Source organism: Gopherus evgoodei, chromosome 6 (assembly GCF_007399415.2).
Source record: "Gopherus evgoodei ecotype Sinaloan lineage chromosome 6, rGopEvg1_v1.p, whole genome shotgun sequence".
Classification (NCBI taxonomy): Eukaryota; Metazoa; Chordata; order Testudines; family Testudinidae; genus Gopherus; species Gopherus evgoodei.
This window is the reverse complement of record NC_044327.1, coordinates 113,397,107-113,418,548: the sequence shown is the minus strand read 5'-3', so window position 1 is coordinate 113,418,548 and position 21,442 is coordinate 113,397,107. Positions and strand designations below refer to the sequence as shown.

At 53.0% G+C, this 21,442-nt stretch overlaps 1 protein-coding gene across 2 annotated transcripts in view; it reads left to right on the top strand.

Moving 5' to 3' along the window:
* Positions 1-21,214, top strand: part of LOC115653287 (syntaxin-binding protein 2-like) — a 31,372-nt gene extending 10,158 nt beyond the window's left edge. Inside the window, exons 3-9 of one of the 2 annotated variants that reach the window (XM_030566342.1) lie at positions 11,792-11,841; positions 12,866-12,947; positions 13,532-13,593; positions 14,540-14,618; positions 15,295-15,398; positions 20,512-20,624; positions 20,960-21,214. In XM_030566342.1, the coding sequence (XP_030422202.1) occupies positions 11,792-11,841; positions 12,866-12,947; positions 13,532-13,593; positions 14,540-14,618; positions 15,295-15,398; positions 20,512-20,624; positions 20,960-21,065 (596 nt within the window). In that variant the 3' untranslated portion in view covers positions 21,066-21,214. Of the gene's footprint in view, positions 1-11,791; positions 11,842-12,865; positions 12,948-13,531; positions 13,594-14,539; positions 14,619-15,294; positions 15,399-20,511; positions 20,625-20,957 lie in introns of both variants that reach the window. The other variant, XM_030566343.1, reaches the window with a different exon arrangement.
* Positions 21,215-21,442: the final 228 nt, after the last annotated feature.

Below are 21,442 nucleotides of genomic sequence, written 5' to 3'. Positions count from 1 at the left end.
TTAAATGTGAGCAGTGTTTTTGAATGGAGTCAGTGTCTTATCTATAGCCTGAGCTTGCTATTTTATTTTATTTTATTTTATTTTTTCAGTTAATTCATTCTGTTCTTTGTCCTTCTTCCCTTCTTGGCTTCTTTTAACCTGCAAAGGAAACTTTCACTTTTTCCTTATACACCTTTTTCCCAACAATGAACACCTACACATTGTCATTATACAGTACATTAGTCTTATTATTTAATATATGCCACACATACCCTTTTACTAAAATAACCTTATTACAGAGCTTTTGAGCAACAAGCCAGGCCAAGCACACCCACTTTGAGGAGTTCACTCAATACAACCTCTAGTCCAATAGCCTTCCACCATCCCCAGCCCTCTGGCTAGAAATCTGAGGTAGCCAGAAGGATCCCATGTACAATATGGGGAGTGGGTTAACTTTTCATGTCCTTGCTTTCAAAGAGGTATGCAAATTTTAACAACAATTTTTGCAATTAACAATTTGACCAATAAAGTTTCTTTTCCTTACTTAAGGAAATGCATTAGACTTTAGTATATCACATTCTTCTGATTTATCTAAACACTTTGTATTTCAAGTTGAACAAAACAAGTATCTGCATTTTAATTTAACCTTTTTGTTTGATTTTAAACTAGACTATTTTATAAAAATATTAAACACAAAAATTTCGGCCACAAGACAAACACCACAAGACAGAACATAGAACACAAAACATAATTCCTATTGTGCCAGTAAACGCATGGTACGTTGAATGCTGTTCAGCTGGCATCAGTTTTCTCTGATTATCTGAAAGACAAAAAAACAGAGGTCTACCCCTTCTGGGCAGACAATCATTGCTTAAAATAGACAAATACCCTTGTTGATTTCAGGAAAAACAGAGGAATTATCCCATATTTTGTGTGTTTCATAGGCAGCCCAGGTTTCAGTGGCTCCTACCTTATCAGTTAGATAATTTGCATGAATACAGATGCTTTCTGGCTTGCTTTTTACTTTTAACTCTTGCTTTCAAACACTGAAAGAAAACATCACTACTTATAGTGCCCTTACAGCCTAATAAAATTTCAATTACATAACACTATATACATTCTTCAGCTAATTTAACTAAATTCTAAATGATTGCAATTAATTTATTTGCCTCAATTTATTTACAAACATTTTAAAGACACCAAGAACTTTCCTCTTTAGCATTTTTACAAAGTTCAACTGCTGTTTCCTCCAGCAACTACAGAGTTAACTTCTCACTCTCCCTTAAATCACTTGCTTGTCTCCCAACAGCCACTTTTATCAACTTAAATCACCATTCCAAGTAAGTCCTGGGTATTTGAAATCCCCATGCTTACACTTACTTACTCCTTCCTTCCACTGCACCCTTAAAGTTTTCCAACCTGTTTTCCAATCTCTCTGTCTGTTGCCTGCCCGCCTGGGCCCGATCCTGCTTTTCTCACTGAACCGTCCCTTCCATGGGCACCAACTTGTTCCACTACCATTTTAGCTAGGAGGGTGGGCTTCTCAACTAGCCCCCACCCCTCCTGGTCTCTTGCCTTAGACATTCTTACTTACAAAACTACCCGAGTCCTCCTTCATGAGGCTTGCCACCTGGACGAAGACACATGGCCCATTGGGCAAAGGCCATTTACTTAACATATAAGTTAAAGGACTATTCTTAGAGGGTTTACCCAGAGACTCATTCATCTGTTTGACTCTTAAACAGAAAAGAGAATTACACAGAGAGCAGAGGGAATTACAGTCTAAGCCAGACTTTCCCACTTTTATACACTGACCGCTACAGGGGACGGGACAGAAGGATCTCAATTCCACCTCAGAGCTCTCTCGCACACATGGCTCCCACTCCGAGGAATTATGAACGAGAGGTTCAGTTCCACCCACACTCCTAACACCCAAATGAACAGAGAAAAAAAACAACAACAGTAACTGGTTACATAGAACAGAACCAGAACCAAATAGTGTTTCCTTATCCTATTAGGACTCACTTTTACTCATGCAGTTCTCAGCATATAACACCAACAGTACCAAGCAAAGCAAACACAAAATAACAAGGGTAAAACAAATAGATGGTGCAAATTCTGCAGGGCTCCCCCCTTCTTAATTGCTCACCAAACTGTGACAAATTTCTGTTACCAATCTATCCCTCATGTCAGATGATCAGGCTGACACTACAGGATCGTTGGGGGAAGATAAAGAAAACACACCATATAACTGAATTTTAAAGCTTCGTTAATAAAATAATAAAACAACAACGGAGAGTGTTGGGAACACTCCCACATCACTCAGGAAAATATTAATGCCCCAAGCCCGAAGCTCCTTTCATACTTAAACATGTACGTCCAGACTAGCCACTTCTGTGTATAATGTTCAGAGGAGGGGGAGAGGTGGAAGGGAGATTATCCTGTATACAGCTTGTCCAGAATTTCCAACATGCTTCTGCTCTTGGGAGGGCTGTTCTTTTACACCCTGGAATCTCCTGCGGCGTCTCTTTCAGAGATTCCAGTCCAGGTCGGCTGCCTGTGGCTTCTTTGGTGTCACCAAGCCACACCGACTCCAGGGTCACAATGGCACACTGTTGGATCTTACTGGACAGTTAAGCTTTGCAAATGTAATTTCAGTTCTGTAACTTGTATTTCCTTTGCGCGCTGCGTTGCCTCAGAGTCCGATCCCCCGCCGGAGAGTCAGACGGGTCCCGGCGGAGTCACCAAAGATGTCAGGGACTCTAACCCAGACGGCAAAGTTCGTTGTCTGACTGCGAGAGAGACAGGCAACACCAGCAAGGTCCGATCAAAAGCTCTTTATTGACAAGTGCACGCATCAATAGAGAGCAGCTCGTCTCCAGAGAGAACCAGCCTGCTCTTTACATCTTAGTATAAGCCTATATAGACAGTTCCGTCGCGTCATAAATTATTCACTGGAGCAACCCACCCCCTTCTTCTAACAGCTAGAAACTAGACACCTTTAGGGCTTGTCTACATCACAAAGTTGCAGCGCTGGTGAGGGGGTTACAGCGCTGCAACTTAGGAGGTGTACACATCTGCAGGGCATCACCAGCGCTGCAACTCCCTGTTTGCAGCGCTGGCCGTACTCCCGTTTTGTCTCGGGTGTAGAGGATCCAGCGCTGGTGATCCAGCGCTGGTAATCAAGTGTAGACACTTACCAGCGCTTTTCTTGACCTCCGTGGAATAAGCAGGTATCCCAGCATACCTGAGGAAGCCTCTGGTAATCAAGCAGGTCTCCTTCCCCGGTTTGCAGGGGGGTTCGGGGAACGCTAGAACAAACTGCGGCGAAGCTGGTCTCCTTTCCCGGTTTGCTCTCGCGTTCCCCGAACTTCCGTGCAAGCAGGTCTCCTTCCCTGCGGTTTGCAGGGGGGTTCGGGGAACGCGAGAGCAAACCGCGGCGAAGCTGGTCTACTTCCCCGGTTTGCTCTCGCGTTCCCCGAACCTCCGTGCAAGCAGGTCTCCTTCCTTGTGGTTTGCTCTCGCGTTCCCCGAATCCCCGAGCAACCAGGTCTCCTTCCCTGCGGTTTGCAGGGGGGTTCGGGGAACGCGAGAGCAAACCGCGGCGAAGCTGGTCTCCTTTCCCGGTTTGCTCTCGCGTTCCCCGAACCCCCCTTGAAGCCGCCCAACAGCGCTGCAGTGTGGCCACATCTAACACCACTTGCAGCGCTGGTTGCTGTAAGTGTGGCCACTCTGCAGCGCTGGCCCTATACAGCTGTACTAATACAGCTGTAACAACCAGCGCTGCAAAATTGTAGATGTAGACATACCCTTAGTATACATGCATGCCTAAAGTTAGAAATGTAGGGGAGTTAAAAACAAACAAAGAACAAAACCAGGGAGCGAAAACAAGGAGGCTGGGAAACTAGGGTTCTTATCAGTTCTTCGAAGGAGCTGCCTGAACACAGCACATCTGGTACTATGCCAGGAGTGCAGCTTCTCTCTTATCTTACTTTTTCCCAGCGCTTGTGAGACATGCTGCTGCTTCTCAGTGTTTTCCACTCAGGGATTACCCACAAACCTCTGTTAGCCTGACTTTGGTCAGGTTGGCATACCTGGTTTTGTCTGCTATATCTTTATTCAGGCCTAACAGAAGCTTGGGGGGGGGGATTTTTGGGAGGTACCCCTGCCCCTCTGCAGGAGAGACACATTCTTTTGGCTTAATCATTAGCAACAGGCAGTAGCTCTTCCATGCCCTGGTCCCAGCAGGGCTGGGGGTTCCTTGGGCAGCAGGAACCAGAGGCCTTATATGGTCCTTGATTTAGTGCCCTGGCTCAGTCTAGAAGCCTCCCTTGGACCCCACACTGGGCTCCCCCCAGCTCTGCCAGTGCTCCTCAATCCTGACCCGCAGCCCCTGCTGTCCCTGTGCAGTGCCCCAGTCCCTACTCCTAGAGGGAGCCCAGGACTGGGCACTGGCAGACTTATGGGGTGGGGGCAGCCCAGGACTGGGCTAGCAGGGTTCTTCTGAGCATAAATAACTCTTGGCACCCTCACCCCTAACACCCTTCTCCCTCAAATGCCCCAGTCATCCCCACCCCCAAGTCCCCATCTCTGTGCCCCCTGCCACATCCCCACCCCTCCCCCTCATCCCCTCAACCTTCCTGGCAGGAACAGCCCCTCGGTAAAGGGGGAGTCCAGGCCTCCCCAGCTTCCCTGCCCTGGCCCCCAGGGTCTGTTCCCACAGGGACTGGCCAAGTCTCCCCACCCAAAAGGGCCGGATGAGTGTCTCTGATCAGCAGGCGCCTGCTGGGTTCAAAGGCTTTTCCCACAGTCTCGCCTGGAGCTCAGCCCCAGGGTCAGACTGGCCTGGCTCAGGGACAGGGCGAGAGCTTTCCCAGCCCTGGGCCCGCATCTCATACTGCCCCCAACCCAGGGTCCTGCCCCACACTTTCCCCAGCCCCCCAACTCAAGGCCCCTTTCCTGCACTGCCCCAGTCCCCAGCCCCACCCCAGGGTCCCTGCCCCACAATGCCTCCGGCTCCCCCCTCACCCCCCGCCAGCACAGGTCCCGGGTCTGCATTGTTCTCAGCCCCTCCCACCCTTCTGCACTGCCCCCAGCCCCCCAGCACAGGGCTCCCACCTCCCAATCAAGGTGACTCCCACTAGGGCTGGTGCAAGGATGTTTTGCGCCCTGGGCAAAACTTCCATCTTGAGCCACCCCTCCTTTCCCCAACACCCTCCAAAAACTAGTACATTTAGCATTATAAACAGCCTGTCAGAACGGGTAACGTCTGCGCTCGAGGAGAAAAATGATGTCATAGCCAATTTGTACCATAATGAAGCAGTATGCTTCAGCCCAGCCCCATCGCAGAGCCGACCTAGGCTGTAGTTCAGGGGTTGGCAACCTTTCAGGAGTGCTGTGCCGAGTCTCCATTTATTCACGCTAATTTAAGGTTTCATGTGCCAGTCATACATGTTAATGTTTGTAGAAGGTCTCTTTTTATAAGTCTATAATATAGAACTAAACTATTGTTGTAGGTAGAGTAAATAAGGTTTTTTAAATGTTTAAAAAGCTTCATTTAAAAGTGAATGAAAATGCAGAGCCCCCCCGCCCCTCCCCGCCCCGGACTGGTGGCCAGGACCCGGGCAGTGTGAGTGCCCCTGAAAAATCACTACCTACCCCTGCTCTAGCTGTAATGTAGGAGAGAACAAGTTAAAGCCTGACACTCGATCAGCATGTCCTCTGCTGCCCTGTGCATGCTGGTCGCTGAGGTGGTAGTTGCTATGTGTTAGTTAGGGTGACCAGACGTGACAGTCCCCATTTTAGGGGACTTGTCCCCCATCCCAACCTTACATTTGTCTGGGCGCACTTTGTCCCGATATCGGGGGGACCGTGGCAAGCCGGCGCTGCCGGCGCCACTCACCGCTTCCTCTTGGGCCCTGGGGCAGCGCAGCGGAGCTCTTGGCGTGCTGCAGAGTTAAGCCCTGCCCCGGGCACACAGAGGCAGCCAGGCGTTCTCCGCTGCGTGCTGCAGCAGGGCTTCTAGATCCGGGCTGGGAGAGCCACGCCCCAGCCTGCCGGCCGGCAGGAGCCTGCAGACAGAGCGCAGCCCTGGCTGCAACCCCAGGCATAGAGAGGCGGCGAGGAGGGCTCCACTCCGCAGCGTGCTGCAGCGAGGGTGGGCTTGTAGATGCCGGCAGCAGGCAGCGGGCAGGGAGCCCCCCTGTGTGAGCGACGCGACCCTAGGAGCCAGAAGGAGGGACCTGCCTGCTGGATGCTTCCTGGGTGCTGCTCCAACAGGTAAGCCCAGCTGGGACTCACTTGGCCCCCTGGTAGATCCCTCTGGGCCAAGGAGGTGTGAAACCTTACCTGGCGGCCAAAGGGGGGGACCTGCAGAGAAGGGAGTGGGGTGGGCTCGGGGAGGCGAGGCCAGCACCAAGCCACTTGCCTTTCTCCCTGCCTGCACTGCAACAGATTTGGGTTTATCTTAATATTAAGGGGCGAATTCACATGCAAAATTCTCATTGAATTCAATAGGTGCTCCATGAATATAATGACGCCTGGAGATGGCCCATAATTTACACACTGACAGAAGCAATGCTTGGGCTTTATTACACTGCTGAAGAATAAAGTTTATCTAATATTTGTGCATATCTCAGACACTTGAATGTGTGCCCATGTCTATTGCAATACATGACACTCTAGATAGGTTGTAATCTCTGCTCCTTTGTTTTCTTTTAGTTTGTCAACTACAACACTTTATTGTGCTCACACATGGAAAAAATATAGTAAATTTGATTTACAGCCTTATTAATGCTCCCTGTTGGACTTTGGTAAACTGTCCTGGGTATTTTTATGACCTTCGTTACTGTGGTATCTGTGCACCTCACAATCATAGAATCATAGAACTGGAAGGGACCTCCAGAGGTCATATAGTCCAGTGGCCTGAACTCAAGGCAGGACTAAGTATTATCTAGACCATCTGTGACAGGTGTTTGTCCAACCTGCTCTTAAAAATCCCCAATGATGGAGATTCCACAACAGCCGTAGGCAATTTATTCCAGTGCTTAACCACTCTGACAGGAAGTTTTTCCTAATGTCCAAGCTAAACCGCCCTGGCTGCAATTTAAGCCGATTGCTTCTTATCCTCTCCTCAGAGGTTAAGAAGAACAATTCTTCTCCCTCCTACTTGCAACAATGTTTTATGTACTTGGAAACTGTTATCATGTCCCCTCTCAGTCTTCTCTTCTCCAGACTAAACAAACCCATTTTTTTTCAATCTTCCCTCATAGGTCATGTTTTCTAGACCTTGAATCATCTTTTTGCTCTTCTCTGGACTTTCTCCACAATCTTAACATATTTATCCTCACAACTCCCCTCAGAGGCAGGGTCGTGCTAATATCCCCATTTTATAGATAGCCTCTCTGTGCATCAGTTCCCTAAGGCCCAGCTCCTCAAAGGTATTTAGGCACTTAACTCCCATGAAAATCAATGTACTTAGGTGCTTATTTACCTTTGAGGATCTCAGCCTTAAGTGACTTACCCAAGGTCTGTGATGGAGCAGGGAAGCTGGGTCTCCCAAGTCCTATGCTAGCATCTTAACCACTGCACCCTCGTTTCTCTTTTATGTTTCGTCCTAATCTGTGACTCTCCATACTTTCATTGGCTGTCATTAATGTAATATTCTTCTAAACAAGATTGTAGTAGCACAGTGCACTGAAGGAACTGCCATCTCTTTTTTTAACACACACTCTGTGCTAATGATTTCTACAGGCGCCATGTCACTCTTCTCATCGAATGAAATGTTGCTCAGATTGATGAAAGGGCAACAGATATGTTAATTTACAATACTTGGCTATGAAGGGCTAGATTGTATCTTTGTACCTCAGTCCTGAGTAGATACATAGAGCTGAAACACCCCTATGGGAGCTCAGCAAGGGATTTCACCATGGGGAGAGACAATCCATCCATGAACTTCCAGATAAGCCTGCTACCCCTAGTCCTGTGCTTAGCCTGCTCTAGTCATTCTTCTTCTCTTTCTTTGAGAAGATTTCTCTTCCTGGGGTGTGCAGAGAGGAATCAGTCTCTGTGGTCCCTCAAATGCAGTGACTATGGCTGGCCATTTGGCAGGGCTTCATTGGGGAAAGGTTTTGTGCCTCCATCAGCACCAGCACAAGGGCAAGTTGCAATCTGGTCTTCAGCAAAGCTGTTAATTAGACAAACTTGTGTTCAGTTACTGGTAATAGTTGAACGCCTGATCCTGCAAATGCACAGGTGAGGAACTTTACTCTTGTGAGTAGTCCCACTGAAAGTCAGTGGACCCACTCACGCATGGTACTAAGCACTCAGCTCCTAGGCTTTAGTCACTATAATGTCCTAAGTGGGCCATAAGCCTGAGCCTTCCAGAAAGTCACTCTCAGCCTTAGTGGCGAAAGGACTAGCTCTTCTGTTTTTAGAACAAGAGGTCACCAAATTAATAGGCAGCTGGTTTAAAACAAACAAAAGGAAGCATTTCTTCACACAGTCAATCTGTGGAACTCTTAGCCATGGGATGTTGTGAAGGTGAAGACTAAAGAAAGGAAAGAATAGAATAAGGACAGTGCACTTCAAAAAAAGCAGATGTCAACAAACTCAGAATGTGTAGGGAAGAAAATGGGGTGGGAGGAAATGTTAAGAGAAGTAGGAGTACAGGAGAGCTGAGAGTTTCTCAAGGATACAGTATTAAAGGCACAATGGCAAACTAGCCTGATGCACACAACGCACAGTCACTCTTTGCCAGAGGATGTTGTGAAGGCCAAGACTATAACAGGGTTCAGAAAAGAACTAGATAAATTCCTGGAGGATAGGTCCATTAATGGCTATTAGCCAGGATAGGGAGGGATGGTGTCCCTACCCTCTGTTTGCCAGAAGCTGGGAATGGGCAACAGGGGATGGATCACTTGATGATTACCTGTTCTGTTCATTCCCTCTGAAGCACCTGGCATTGGCCACTGTTGGGAGACAGGATACTGAGCTACATGGCCCTTTGGTCTGACCCAGTGTGGTCATTCTTATGTTCTTTTCTCTGGCATAGCCCTGGCCTACATTTAAAATTTAGTTCAACTTAGATCTCTTAGAGGTGTGAATTTTTCACAACACATAGCACTGTAATTAAGCTAACCTAGACCCTGGTGTAGACACGGCTAGGTCAACAGAAGAATTCTTCCAGTAACATAGCTGCCACCACAGTGGGAGGAGGTTTACTAGAGTGATGGAAAGCCCGCTTCCATTGATGTAGAAAGTGTCTACACTATGGTGCTGCAGCAGGACTCACTAATTCCAGACCTCTGTGTTGTAGTTTGCTTCAGCTGTTAGTGGCTGAAGCTGGGGCTGAAGGCAGGAGTGGGGGCCTCCCCTCTGTGACTGTGGCTGGAGCCACAGCTAGAACTGGGACCCTTCACTCCCCTGCCCTACAATTGCATGTGATTTTGCAACCAGAAACCTGTGCCTCTATCCTGCAGCTTCAGCTGGGGGCTGGAGCTGGAGCCCTGTGCCCCTGGCCCTGTGGCTTCTACTGGGGGCTGGAGCTGGGGCCATGAGTCTTTCCCCTGTGGCTTGTAGTGCAGGCTCAGCAGGGGCCGAACAACCCCTCTTGCAGCTTCCTAGGGCTCCCTCTCATGGCTCTGTGCCCCCATGGCTGTCGTGTCCTCTCCCTCTGCCTCCCCCCCCCCCACTCGCCCAATGTGTCCTGATATTTCTCTCTTGCGATCTGGTCACTCTAGTGTTAGTCCTTGTCTTCTGGCAACACCCTGATCCACTGTGAGGGCTGCGTTACTTCAGAAGCCCAACCCACGGCTGAATCTCCAGCTCAGGCTGCAGTGGACGGGGCCTGTGGCTAAATCCAGATCACAGACCTGGGGTTTAAAAGACCCTTGGAAAGTGGATTCTGTTCTGATGTTCCACGGTTGCTCCCAGAACTGGGACTGAGCAGAAGTGGCCCACAGCCTTGGGGATGCTCTAGTTGTGGTTGGAGGCAGGGCAGCTCAGTTGGTGAATGCAGTTCAGGCTGCCTGGGGTCTGGTCAATGCATTGGCCCCAGCCGCTTTGGAAAGGAGTCTAAGGGTATGGCTACACTTGGAGATGTGCAGCGCTTGGAGTTACAGCTGTGTTCGTACAGCTGTGTAGGGAAAGTGCCGCAGTGTGGCCACACTGAGAGCTACCAGCACTGCAGTGTGGCCACATTTGCAGCATTTGCAGCGCTGTTGGGAGTGGTGCATTGTGGGCAGCTATCCCAGCGTTCAAGTGGCTGCATCGTGCTTTTCAAAAGAGGGGGGTGGGGTGGAGTGTGACAGGGAGCATGGGGGAGACAGAGAGAGTGGATTTTTGGAGCTGACACTGTTCTCAGCTCCCTGCCTTGCAAGTTCTAAGGACTGGAAGATACACAGTGCCTACCTTCAATCATTTTAAAAGTTTTGGCCTTTCCCCCACCTGTCTCTTATTCACTAAATGCAAATTATGCACTCCTAAATAGTCTTTAGACCATATAAGCAGCTGCTCAACACTACCCCTCCCCTCTCTCCTCAAGCAAACAGCTGTGAACATTCCAAAGCAATTCCCCTGCCTCCGCTCCCTCACTCGCTGGAGCAAAGAGCAGCTGTGTTTGTTTTTTAGCTAAGTAGCTACGGGGAGATGGGAGTTCAGCCATTCTTCCGGTTTGTTGTGGACAGGAATTCTGGGATACCTCCTAATACCCTGGAGGCCAGTAACAGCGCTTTTGGTGGCTACACTTGATGACCAGCGCTGCATCACCAGCGCTGGAATCGCTACACCCCAAGCAAACCAGGTGTAGAGCCAGCGTTGCAAGCAGGGAGTTGTAGCACTGGCTGTGCTTTGCAAGTGTGGCCAAAGAGTGAGTTGCAGCGCTGTAACCCCATCACCAGCACTGCAACTCTCCAGTGTAGCCATGCCCTAATTTGGCCTTGACATTAGTTAGAATTTGGGGAGGGGGTTTCACCAGAGAGAATGGCATTTAGGGGCTGCAGGTAACACCGCTATCAGATGGTGTGTGACCACTGCTCACCGTGAGCCATGCCCTATGGGGCCAGCCAAAATCCGGTGCTTTGTAGGAGCAAAACAAACAGATTTATTATGGTACCACCCAGGAGCCTCAGTCATGGACCATGGCCCCATTTGCAAGGCGTTGTACATTATTTATTAGGTGTATTATGGTCGTACCTAGGAGCACCAGTCATGGGCCACGATCCCATTGTGCTGGGTGCTGTACATTATTTATTAGGTGTATTATGGTAGCAATGAGGAGTGCCAGTCATGGGTCAGGGTACCATTGTGCTGGGCAGAACAAAAAGATGGTACTTGGCCCGAAAAGCTGACGATCTTATTGCTTAGCTTGGCTGTGTAAGGGGCCCAGGAGACAGGCCCGGCAGTTCCCTGAGCGGGGCATGCCTTGGAGGGGTTCTATGTGCAGGATTCAGCATTCAAAGTCTTTGTCGTATTATCGTCCCCCACACACAGTAGGGTGTCCCTGGATCCTCTCCATTCAAGAGGTGCTGGACAGGATTAGTTGTCTTGCTGCACGGGGCCAGATCCTTAGTTCAGCTGCGCTCGTGTCCGGCCTGGCAGAAAGGAAGGGGGCTCAGAGCCATGGCCCATCTAGCCCACCACCCCACCACGATCGCTGACTGGGGGCTTTGCTAGGAGCATATCGCTAGCTGGCCTGAAAGCAGCCTCTGAGCCACTTCCCCAAGGGGTCCTTCCACCAGCCAGTGGGTCCTGGCTCAGGGCACAGCCATCCTGTCCGAGCCCCGCCACTAATCCCTGTCTCTTTCTCTCGCAGAGATCCTCAGCGTTGTCTTTCGCAGCATGAAGAAGGAAAGAGAATGGAAGGTAAGCCGGCTGGGCCTGCTGCCCAGGTATCCCCCTGGGGATATGCTATATCCATATATTGTGCTCCTCCCTCTCCAGCCTCTTGGGATTCATTAGAAACCCGAGGTTTTCCAGGCTAGATCAGATCCCTGCTCTGTGTAGCCCATCATCCATCCTCAGCTAGGCTTAGGTATGTCTGCCTTCCTGCTGCGCTGGATCAGACCCAGCTAGCCCCTTATACCCCCTCCCCCCCACACACACACACCGGATCAGACCACTGGGCCCAGTGAGCCAGCCTGAGTGGGAGGCGGAGCAGGAGAGCGCCAAGCATGGGCGCAGTATGCACCATTGGGCAGGCAGGTTATTGAGCCCCCGGCATGGACTGGGCTGGGGTGTGTGGAGCAGTTGGCTAGGCCGGTGCGGCAGAGGGAGCAGAGGGGACTAGCTTTCCCAGTGGCCAGATCTGGTGCAGCGGGATGCTGGGTTGCACAGAGCAATGGGTACATTCGGCATGGCAGGAAGGCGGTGGAGATGTTGGGCTGATGGCCTACAGGGCTTTCCTAGGGGAACACGGAGACTCCCCTTGTTCCATTTCTCCGTGCCCTGCTCCTGGTTCTGTCCGAGGGCTGGGGAGCAGGTATGTGGTGGATCAGAGCAGGGCACTGGGAGCTAGGACTCCTGGGTTCTGTCCCTGCCTCTTGCACTCTCTCTGTCATCTGGGTGAAGAGGCTGATCTCCTCCAGTCTAGGAGGATGGAACCATTCCAAATGGCCAGGTGTCCCAGGTTTGTCTCCATCTCCTACATCTTGTACCAGCCACTCTGCTCGGAGCTGCTCTCCTTGTCGCTCCTCACGCAGTCCTTAGCACAGTCAGCTCAGCTAAGTGCAGGCTTGGTAACGGCCCTGCCACTCTGCTGTGGAAGGGCTGGGCCGGGAGCCGTCGGCTCTGCCGTTAGCAGTCGCTCTGCTCCCTTGGCTGTGCCGTGGATGATGATGGTGGGCGGCTGGGCTCAGAGCAGTGAGTAGCTCCCCTCTTGCTACCCCAGGTGCTGATCATGGACCACCCCAGCACGCGCATCCTCTCGTCGTGCTGCAAGATGTCTGACATCGTGGATGAAGGCATCACGCGTGAGTGGCCCCTCCCTCCCATCTGCTCCCCCTCCCAGGGCTCCCCTCTCCCTTGGACACACCTCACAGTCTGGGAGTTGACTTGTCTACATTCACATTTGCATCCCCCTTTGCAGCCCTGTAGATGCCCTCCTTGCTATTGGTACCTTCCCAGCCAGGTCTAGTTCCCTTAGCCCCGTGCTTTCAGCTTCTAGAACCTCTTCAGCGCTTTTCTCAGTCTCCTGTTAACGCCTCGCTGCTTCTCCCCCCCACTGCGGGCAGGGTCCTAGCTGGGGAGGGGGAATGCTGGCTACCTGCTCCAGGGTGGAGAAGCCCTGGGGTTGAGGGGCACAGAGCTGAGCCAGGACTCTAGCGGGGTGCCCCCAGCACAGTACAGAGGGACGTTCCCTCCCTGCTCCGTACTGTCGCAGCCCACGGCCCCACATCGAACCGGCTGCTGCATTGTAGCCTGTGGAACCCCCCAGCCTGTTGCCAGAGAACATCCCTGTTCCCCTTGGCTTTCCCTTCCCCCCATCCCCATGGAGAGAGGCTGGGGCGGGTGGCTAGGACACGCTGACCCACACCCAGTGTCTACTCTCTCCTAGTTGTGGAAAACATTGATAAGTGCCAGGAGCCAAATCCCTACCTGCTCAGCCTTGTGGAGAAGGCAGGAGCTCGGGCCTGGGGCAGATTGATGGGGAGCAGGGGAGACCCTGGGGTAGCTCCTAGTGCTGCCTGGAGGTGGCGCTGTCCGAGGGCATGCGCAGCACGACGTCAGGATGGGAAAGGGGCCAGTAGGGGCTCCCCAAGAGGCTGCTTCCCCGGAGCTGGGCTTCGTGTTCTTTGCCACGTGAAGCACAGACTGTCCCCCAGACCTCTCCGCCGTGCAGTCCCATGGGGGTTGGATGGGAAGGTGCAGCAGGCGGAGAGAGGCAACCTCAGCTGAAACTGAAAGCAAAGGAGAATCGCTGAGGCAGGGGTTTTGGGGGAGGAGGTCCTGCGTCTGCAGCAGGGAGGCGAGTGGAGGGAGACCAGGGGCAGGGGGCGCTGGCAGAGCATGGTGAAGCCCAGAACCCGCAGGGGCTGCGCGTGGAGGGAGCGCTGTAGGAGAGGACCGTGATCTGGGGCTTGGGACAGGGCAGCCAGGTTCTCACCTGTCACAGTGGCCGGTTGCAGAGTCCAATCAGCTTCTGAACACCCTGCCTGGCTAGCTGGTGTGGCGAAGCTGCAGGTGCCCAGTGTGGCGCCGGGGGAGAGAGCGGGCTCTGATGGCGGCTGCCTGGGATTGCTGCTCGGCCGGCTGTTCCCTGGGCACTGCTCAGAGCCCACTTAGTTCAGCAGCAAGGCCAATGGCAAGTCCCGTCTGTGGCCGAGCACGGACACTTGTGTGCCAGCGAGAGACGTGACTGGGCCCTGAGACTGTCCTAGGCACATGGGCACATGCCCTGCTCCAGGTGGGGAGGGAGCCCAGAGCCAGAGGGGTGAAAACCAGCCCACCTCCTGACGGCATCATGCTGGGCCCTGAGTCCCCAGGGGCTGGGCATGGGCTGGGCCCTTCGGGCAGCAGGGAGGGGGCTCGGCCGGTGCTGACAACTCCCCTCCCCACTTTGCAGTCGGTGCAGGCTCTGATCAGTGACTTCCAGGGCACCCACACCTTCAACTACAAGGTGGCTCACGTCTTCTTCATCAGCCGTGACTATCAGGGGGCAGCGGATCCCCCAGCTGGGAGCCTGGCCAGCGACACACTGGGGTTGGGGTGGGGTTTCTATCTGCCAGCAGGCCAGTGCCCCAGCAGACCAGACCGAACGACCCCACCTATCCCTTCCCCCCTTCTGCTCCACGGGCCTGCCTCCAGCCAACACGGCTCACAACATGCACCCAGAAAGGCGGCCTCTGGCTACCATTCCCAGCATGCATTGCTCCATCAGTCCCAACTGGGGTGGTGAGATGGGACACCACCAGAATACCCAGTGTGTCAGGGTCACATCTGCTTCTCCCCATTCCAGCGGCAGGGGGATCCTAAGTCCCCGTTCCTCCTTGTGCATCATTTGGAGTTATACAGTCTGGTCACTTCCCCCTGTGGAGGGGCTGAGGGCAGGGTGTGAGACAAGGGCTACATAGGAGAGATTGTGCCCCCCTCCTTGCTGCTGATGCTGCAGAAGGCGAGAACCCGGCGTGACTCTGGTTTGGTGGGGCTGGACTCATCGTTTACTCCTGTGTGGCCCCGCTGGCTTGCCCAGGTTCCCCACAGGTGTGCAGCACTATGCCCCTGCTGTGCCCGTCCTGACCCTGTCTGTGGGGGCTGGCGCTGTGCTGGGGCTCCTGAGCCCTGTACCTGTCACCCCCACCCACTGCCTTTGCCTTGCAGCCTGTCCTGAGCCTCTGTTCAAGGAGCTGAGGAAGTCACGGATCACCAAGGCCATCAGAACAGTCAAGGAGATCAACATGGCCTTCCTTCCCTACGAGAGCCAGGTGAGGGGTGGCTGGGCTTTGGAGGAGCCAGGCCACGGGGTGGACGGTGACGTACGACACCCCACTCTTAGTGTTCAACGTGGCTTGGGGCGAACCTTTCCCTTCTAGGGCCCTAGATTTGATGCCAGCACAGGGCAGCAGGGACTAGCCTGCTGCTCACACCCTGTGAGACGTGGAATTGCTGGCTTAGATGTATAGGGGAGGAGCACATGAGAAGTAGAAGGAAGAAGGAGTGATTTTGAACCTGCTCAGAGATCCTGGCGGGAGAGGGGTGGGGGGTCTAGACCCCCTTGGAGATCCTGAGGAGTTGGCAGAACAATAGCATTCCCTGTGTGAGGACTATGGGCCCTAGCCCTTCTCTAACACTGGCTGTGGGCAGATCTCAAAGTGCTCTACAAAAGCCAGTGTCCTTATCCCCTCTGTACAGATGGGGAAACCAAGGCACTGCCTGGGGAAGTGTGTGCCCAGCACAATCTCTCTGTTTATAAACAGGGCAGTTTGGTCACAGAACTAAGCTTCACACACAGAGCCTCTTCCACACCTGGACACTCCTGTCTGTGTGCGCTCCTACACCCATCCCCATGGTATCGGAACCTCACTAATGAATTCAGCCTCCCAGTGGAGGCAGGGTGGCCTGTGTTACAGATGGAAAACTCAGGCATGCAGGGAGTCTGTCAGACCAGGACTAGAACCCAGATCTCCTAAGCCTTAGCCATAGCTCGTGCCATCCCCATCCCATTCCCAGTAGAGGGGAGCTGCAAATCCACCCTGCCCTGGATTCTCATACGAGATACCCAGTGGTTCCTTAGTCTGGATCTGTAAAAGCAGCAAAGAATCCTGTGGCACCTTATAGACTAACAGACGTTTTGGAGCATGAGCTTTCGTGGGTGAATACCCACTTCCTCAGATGCATGTAATGGAAATATCCAGGGGCAGGTATATATATGTGTGCTAGCAAGCAAGCTAGAGATAACGAGGTCAGTTCAATCAGGGAGGATGAGGCCCTGTTCTAGCAGTTGAGGTGTGAAAACCAAGAGAGGAGAAACTGGTTCTGTAATTGGCAAGCCATTCACAGTCTTTGTTCAATCCTGAGCTGATGGTGTCAAATTTGCAGATGAACTGAAGCTCAGCAGTTTCTCTTTGAAGTCTGGTCCTGAAGTTTTTTTGCTGCAGGATGGCCACCTTAAGGTCTGCTATAGTGTGGCCAGGGAGGTTGAAGTGCTCTCCTACAGGTTTTTGTATATTGCCATTCCTAATGTCTGATTTGTGTCCATTTATCCTTTTCCGTAGAGACTGTCCAGTTTGGCCGATGTACATAGCAGAGGGGCATTGCTGGCATATGATGGCGTATATTACATTGGTGGATGTGCAGGTGAATGAACCAGTGATGGTGTGGCTGATCTGGTTAGGTCCTGTGATGGTGTCACTGGTGTAGATATGTGGGCAGAGTTGGCATCGAGGTTTGTTGCATGGATTGGTTCCTGAGCTAGAGTTATTATGGTGTGGTGTGCAGTTACTGGTGAGAATATGTTTCAGGTTGGCAGGTTGTCTGTGGGCAAGGATTGGCCTGCCACCCAAGGCCTGTGAAAGTGTGGGATCATTGTCCAGGATGGGTTGTAGATCCTTGATGATGCGTTGGAGGGGTTTTAGCTGGGGGCTGTATGTGATAGCCAGTGGAGTCCTGTTGGTTTCTCTCTTGGGTTTGTCTTGCAGTAGGAGGCTTCTGGGTACACGTCTGGCTCTGTTGATCTGTTTCCTTATTTCCTCATGCGGGTATTGTAGTTTTGAGAATGCTTGGTGGAGATTTTGTAGGTGTTGGTCTCTGTCTGAGGGGTTAGAGCAGATGCGGTTGTACCTCAGTGCTTGGCTGTAGACAATGGATCGTGTGATGTGCCCGGGATGGAAGCTGGAGGCATGAAGGTAGGCATAGCGGTCGGTGGGTTTTCGATATAGGGTGGTGTTAATGTGACCATCACTTATTTGCACCGTGGTGTCAAGAAAGTGGACCTCCCGTGTAGATTGGTCCAGGCTGAGGTTGATGGTGGGGTGGAAGCTGTTGAAATCATGGTGGAATTTTTCCAGAGTCTCCTTCCCATGGGTCCAGATGATGAAGATGTCATCAATGTAGCGTAGATAGAGAAGGGGTGTGAGTGGACGAGAGCTGAGGAAGCGTTGTTCCAGGTCGGCCATGAAGATATTGGCATATTGTGGGGCCATGCGGGTGCCCATAGCAGTGCCACTGATCTGGAGTTATATATTGTCATCAAATTTGAAATAGTTGTGTGTAAGTATAAAGGCACAGAGCTCAGCAGCCAGTTGTGCTGTGGCATCATCAGGGATAGTGTTCCTGACAGCTTGTATTCCATCTCTGTGTGGGATGTTTGTGTAGAGAGCCTCTACATCCATGGTGGCTAGGATGGTGTTTTCTGGGAGGTCACCAATGCATTGTAGTTTCCTCAGGAAATCAGTGGTGTCGCGGAGATAGCTGGGAGTGCTGGTGGCATAGGGTCTGAGTAGAGAGTCCATATATCCAGACAGTCCTTCAGTGAGAGTGCCAATGCCCGAGATGATGGGGCGTCCAGGATTTCCGGGTTTGTGGATCTTGGGTAGTAGATAGAATAACCCTGGTCGGGGCTCTAGGGGTATGTTGATTTCTTCTGGTGTTAGTGTAGGGAGTGTCCTGAGTAGATGCTGTAGTTTCTTAGTGTATTCCTCAGTGGGATCTGAGGGAAGTGGCCTGTAGAATTTGGTATTGGAGAGTTGTCTGGCTGCCTCCTTTTGATAGTCAGACCTGTTCATGATGACATCCTGTCTCCCTTGGAGAAGCAAAGTGATGTAAAATCCAAGGCCTGCCCAGATCTCTCCGTCCTGTTGCTTCTGCTCTTGCTTCCAGCCTTTGCCAAGCTGCTGGGAAACTGTGCATCTGTGACCAATTGGGAATGTTTGTAATATCTTTTATGAAGCTGATGCATGCCTCAGTTTCCCCTATCTGTTGCATGGCTTCTCAGGCAGGGGGCTGGTGTGGAAGGACTCTCAAGGAAGGGAATTAAACCCAGATCAGCCTGGGGGCCAGAAAGACCATGCCGACTCCAACGGCTCCTGGCTGGATGCTCCCAGCAGGGAATCGGAGCAAGGGCCCCCAGCTCGAGAAGCACAGAGTTGGGAAGGTTTGAGCTGGAGGATAAAGTGAGGGAACCTGGGAGCTCTCGCCTGAGAACTGACCAAGGTCAGACCAAGGCCTGGTCTACACAAGGCAATTGGGTCAGTGTAACTGCGTCGCTCGGGGATATGAGAAAGGCGGCATCACAAGTGATGCAGCTGCAGTGGTTTACATGTAGACGCAGTGATGAACTGGTGCCGGTTTGCGGGAACCAGTTCTAAAAGGGCTTCTAAATTTAATAACTGGTAAGTTGAAGTGACCCAGGAGCGTAGCTGGGGGAGAACAGGGGGAACGGCCGTCCCCCATCATCACATTATCCAAAAGTGGCACCTTAGGCGCCGATCCCGTGAGTGCTCCAGCTCCCCACCCCCAGCCCCAGCTCACCTCCGCTCCGCCCCACTTCTTCCCCCCTCATCCCCCGCTTCTCGTGAATCAGCTGTTCACGCGGAAAGCCTGAGAGGGCTGAGAAGCAAGCAACGACTTGGTGCTCAGGCCCAGAGAGATGGAGATGGAGCGTAGGTGAGCTGGGGCAGGGGAGTCGCCCGCACCGCAGCAGGTAACCGGGGAGGGGGCGTGCAGGGGAACCACTCCCTGCCACAGCTCACCTCTGCACCACCTTCGCCTCCCTGTGAGCTTGGCCTGACCCAGTGGTCCAGTCGAGCGGCATGGCTGTAGCGCAGCCAGCCACCTCCGGGCAGCGCAGTAAGGGGGCAGGGAGTGGAGGGAGGTTGGATAGAGGGCAGGTGAGTTTGGGGGGGTGGTCGGGGGTGGATGTGGATCGGGGCAGTCAGAGGGCGGGGAACAGGGGTTTGAATGAGGGCAAGGGTCCTGGGGGAGCAGTCGGGATAGAGAAGTGGAGTGGGTGGGACAGGGATCCCGGTGGAAGGTGTCAAGGAATGCGGGGGATGGATGGGGCAGGAGTCCCAGTGGGTGAGGGCAGGCCACGACCCCCTTGTGAGATGAGGAGGGAACCGGTTGTTAAGATTTTGGCAGCTCATCAGTGTGTAGACAGGCCCTGAGTGAGAGACCCGGAGCCTGAAAACAGGTTTCGCTGCAGCTCGGCCGGGCTCTGGGCTGACCAGAACGGCCTTTTGCTTTAACCTTCAGTGGGCTGGGCTGCTGGGGCTGGGGTCCAGGTGCCTAAGAAACCCGACTGTTCTGACGACACTGGGGGAGTGGCCCTGTCACACGACACTGGGGGAGTGGCCCTGTCACACGTCTGTATCAGGGTCTGTCTCAGCTGTTCTCGCTGGGCAGGGCTCCCGGGGTGAAGCCCAGCGGTTCAGTCTCAGGAGGTGGGGAGGCCGTGTGGCCTGTCCTGCAGGATGAGAGATACCTGTTGGGGTTTGGCATAGCGAAGGGCTTCCTCCCAGACACTTCCCCAGCTGGGGTCCTGGCACCGACCCTGTGGATCCATGAGCGTCTTTCCCATCCACCGAGGCAGTGTGGGCTAGTGGGTAGAGCTCTGGACAGGGCCAGGAGACGAGGATTCTTGGGCAAGTCACCTTGCCTATTTGTGCCCCCTTTGGGATCACTGGCTGCTGTGACACAGACGCGCCGTAAGTCTGTAACACCCTGGGCCCAGACGCTCCAACACTGCTTTGGGGGACGCAAACCCCACTGATACCAGCAGTAGGCACACAGCTGCCCCAGCAGCAAGGGGACCTGGGAGTCAGGGCAGCGGGAGCTGCTGCCACTTGGAGCTCTGATGGTGCAGGGGGGCAGGCACCTCCCAGGGAATCCAGGACAGTGAGGGGATGGGGCTCTCTCCTAGGAGCTCCTGAAGCTATTGGGGGCTGAAGACACATCCCTGAGACGGGGAAGTGTGGGGCCCAATCTGCCCTGTGTCTCTGGGGGTGAGGGGGGATATTAACCCTGCTCTCCCCACCATTCCCCTGTCCTTCCCCTGAGGGGTAGCAGGAGTCATCCTGTCCCCTTCTCTCCCTGGTTCAGGGACCAACGAGGACTGAGAGGACAAGCAGGAGGAGGAGGAGGAATGGGTGGATGTGGCTACAGAGGAGGCTGCTGTCAACATCATCCAAAAGTAGCTCCAGTGCAGAGAAAAGGTACAAACCTTCCCTAACTGGGCTGGAACCGAGACTATCTTCCCCTTCCCAGCACCCAACTCCCTGCAGAGGGTCTTGCCCTGATGAACCACCACCCCTAATGGGGACCTTTCGCTTCCATGCTCTGGGACCCCCCAAGATGGGGGTGTTTGTCTCCTCCCCCCACAGGGACCGTCCTAGAGCCTGACTCTGCTTGTGTAGGAATCGTGGGTTATTTGGACAATGGGCAGGTCCCCACTATCCTCCAGGGAGGCCTGAGCCCTGCAGCTGATGTGGATGGGGCAGGGAGGTCCCGGGCTAACAGGCTCTCTCTCCCCTAATCCCTCTCCTGGTAGGTGCAGGAAGAGGCCCAGCAGCTCATGTTCCTTCACGCCATCCACCCCACATGTCTCGCTGCACAGAGAAAAGGCAGGACACGCTGGAGCCGCACTGGTGCCCTAATATGAAATGAACTGGTTGAGTCTGCTCCAGTTCTCTCGTCTGTAATCAGGAGGCTAAAATGAATGAGGGATGGTTTTATGATTACAACATGGCCAGGGCCGGCTCCAGCTTTTCTGTTGTCCCAATCTGCAAAAAAAGAAAAAGAAAAAAGAGCAGCAGCACTTCAGGAGTAACTTATTGCTAATATGGGGAAGTCTCTGGGAGAAGAGGCCGTTCTGGTCAGCTGTCTGCCCTGGGAGCGCAGGGCTGGTCTCCTAGCGCCACCTGCTGTGCCAAGAGGGCAGTGCATGCTGATCAGGCAGGGAGTGAGGGCTGGGCCAGCCCCCCGATGTGGGTCTGAGATGCTGCGTCCAGCCCCTTCCCCCAGCTCACCAGGG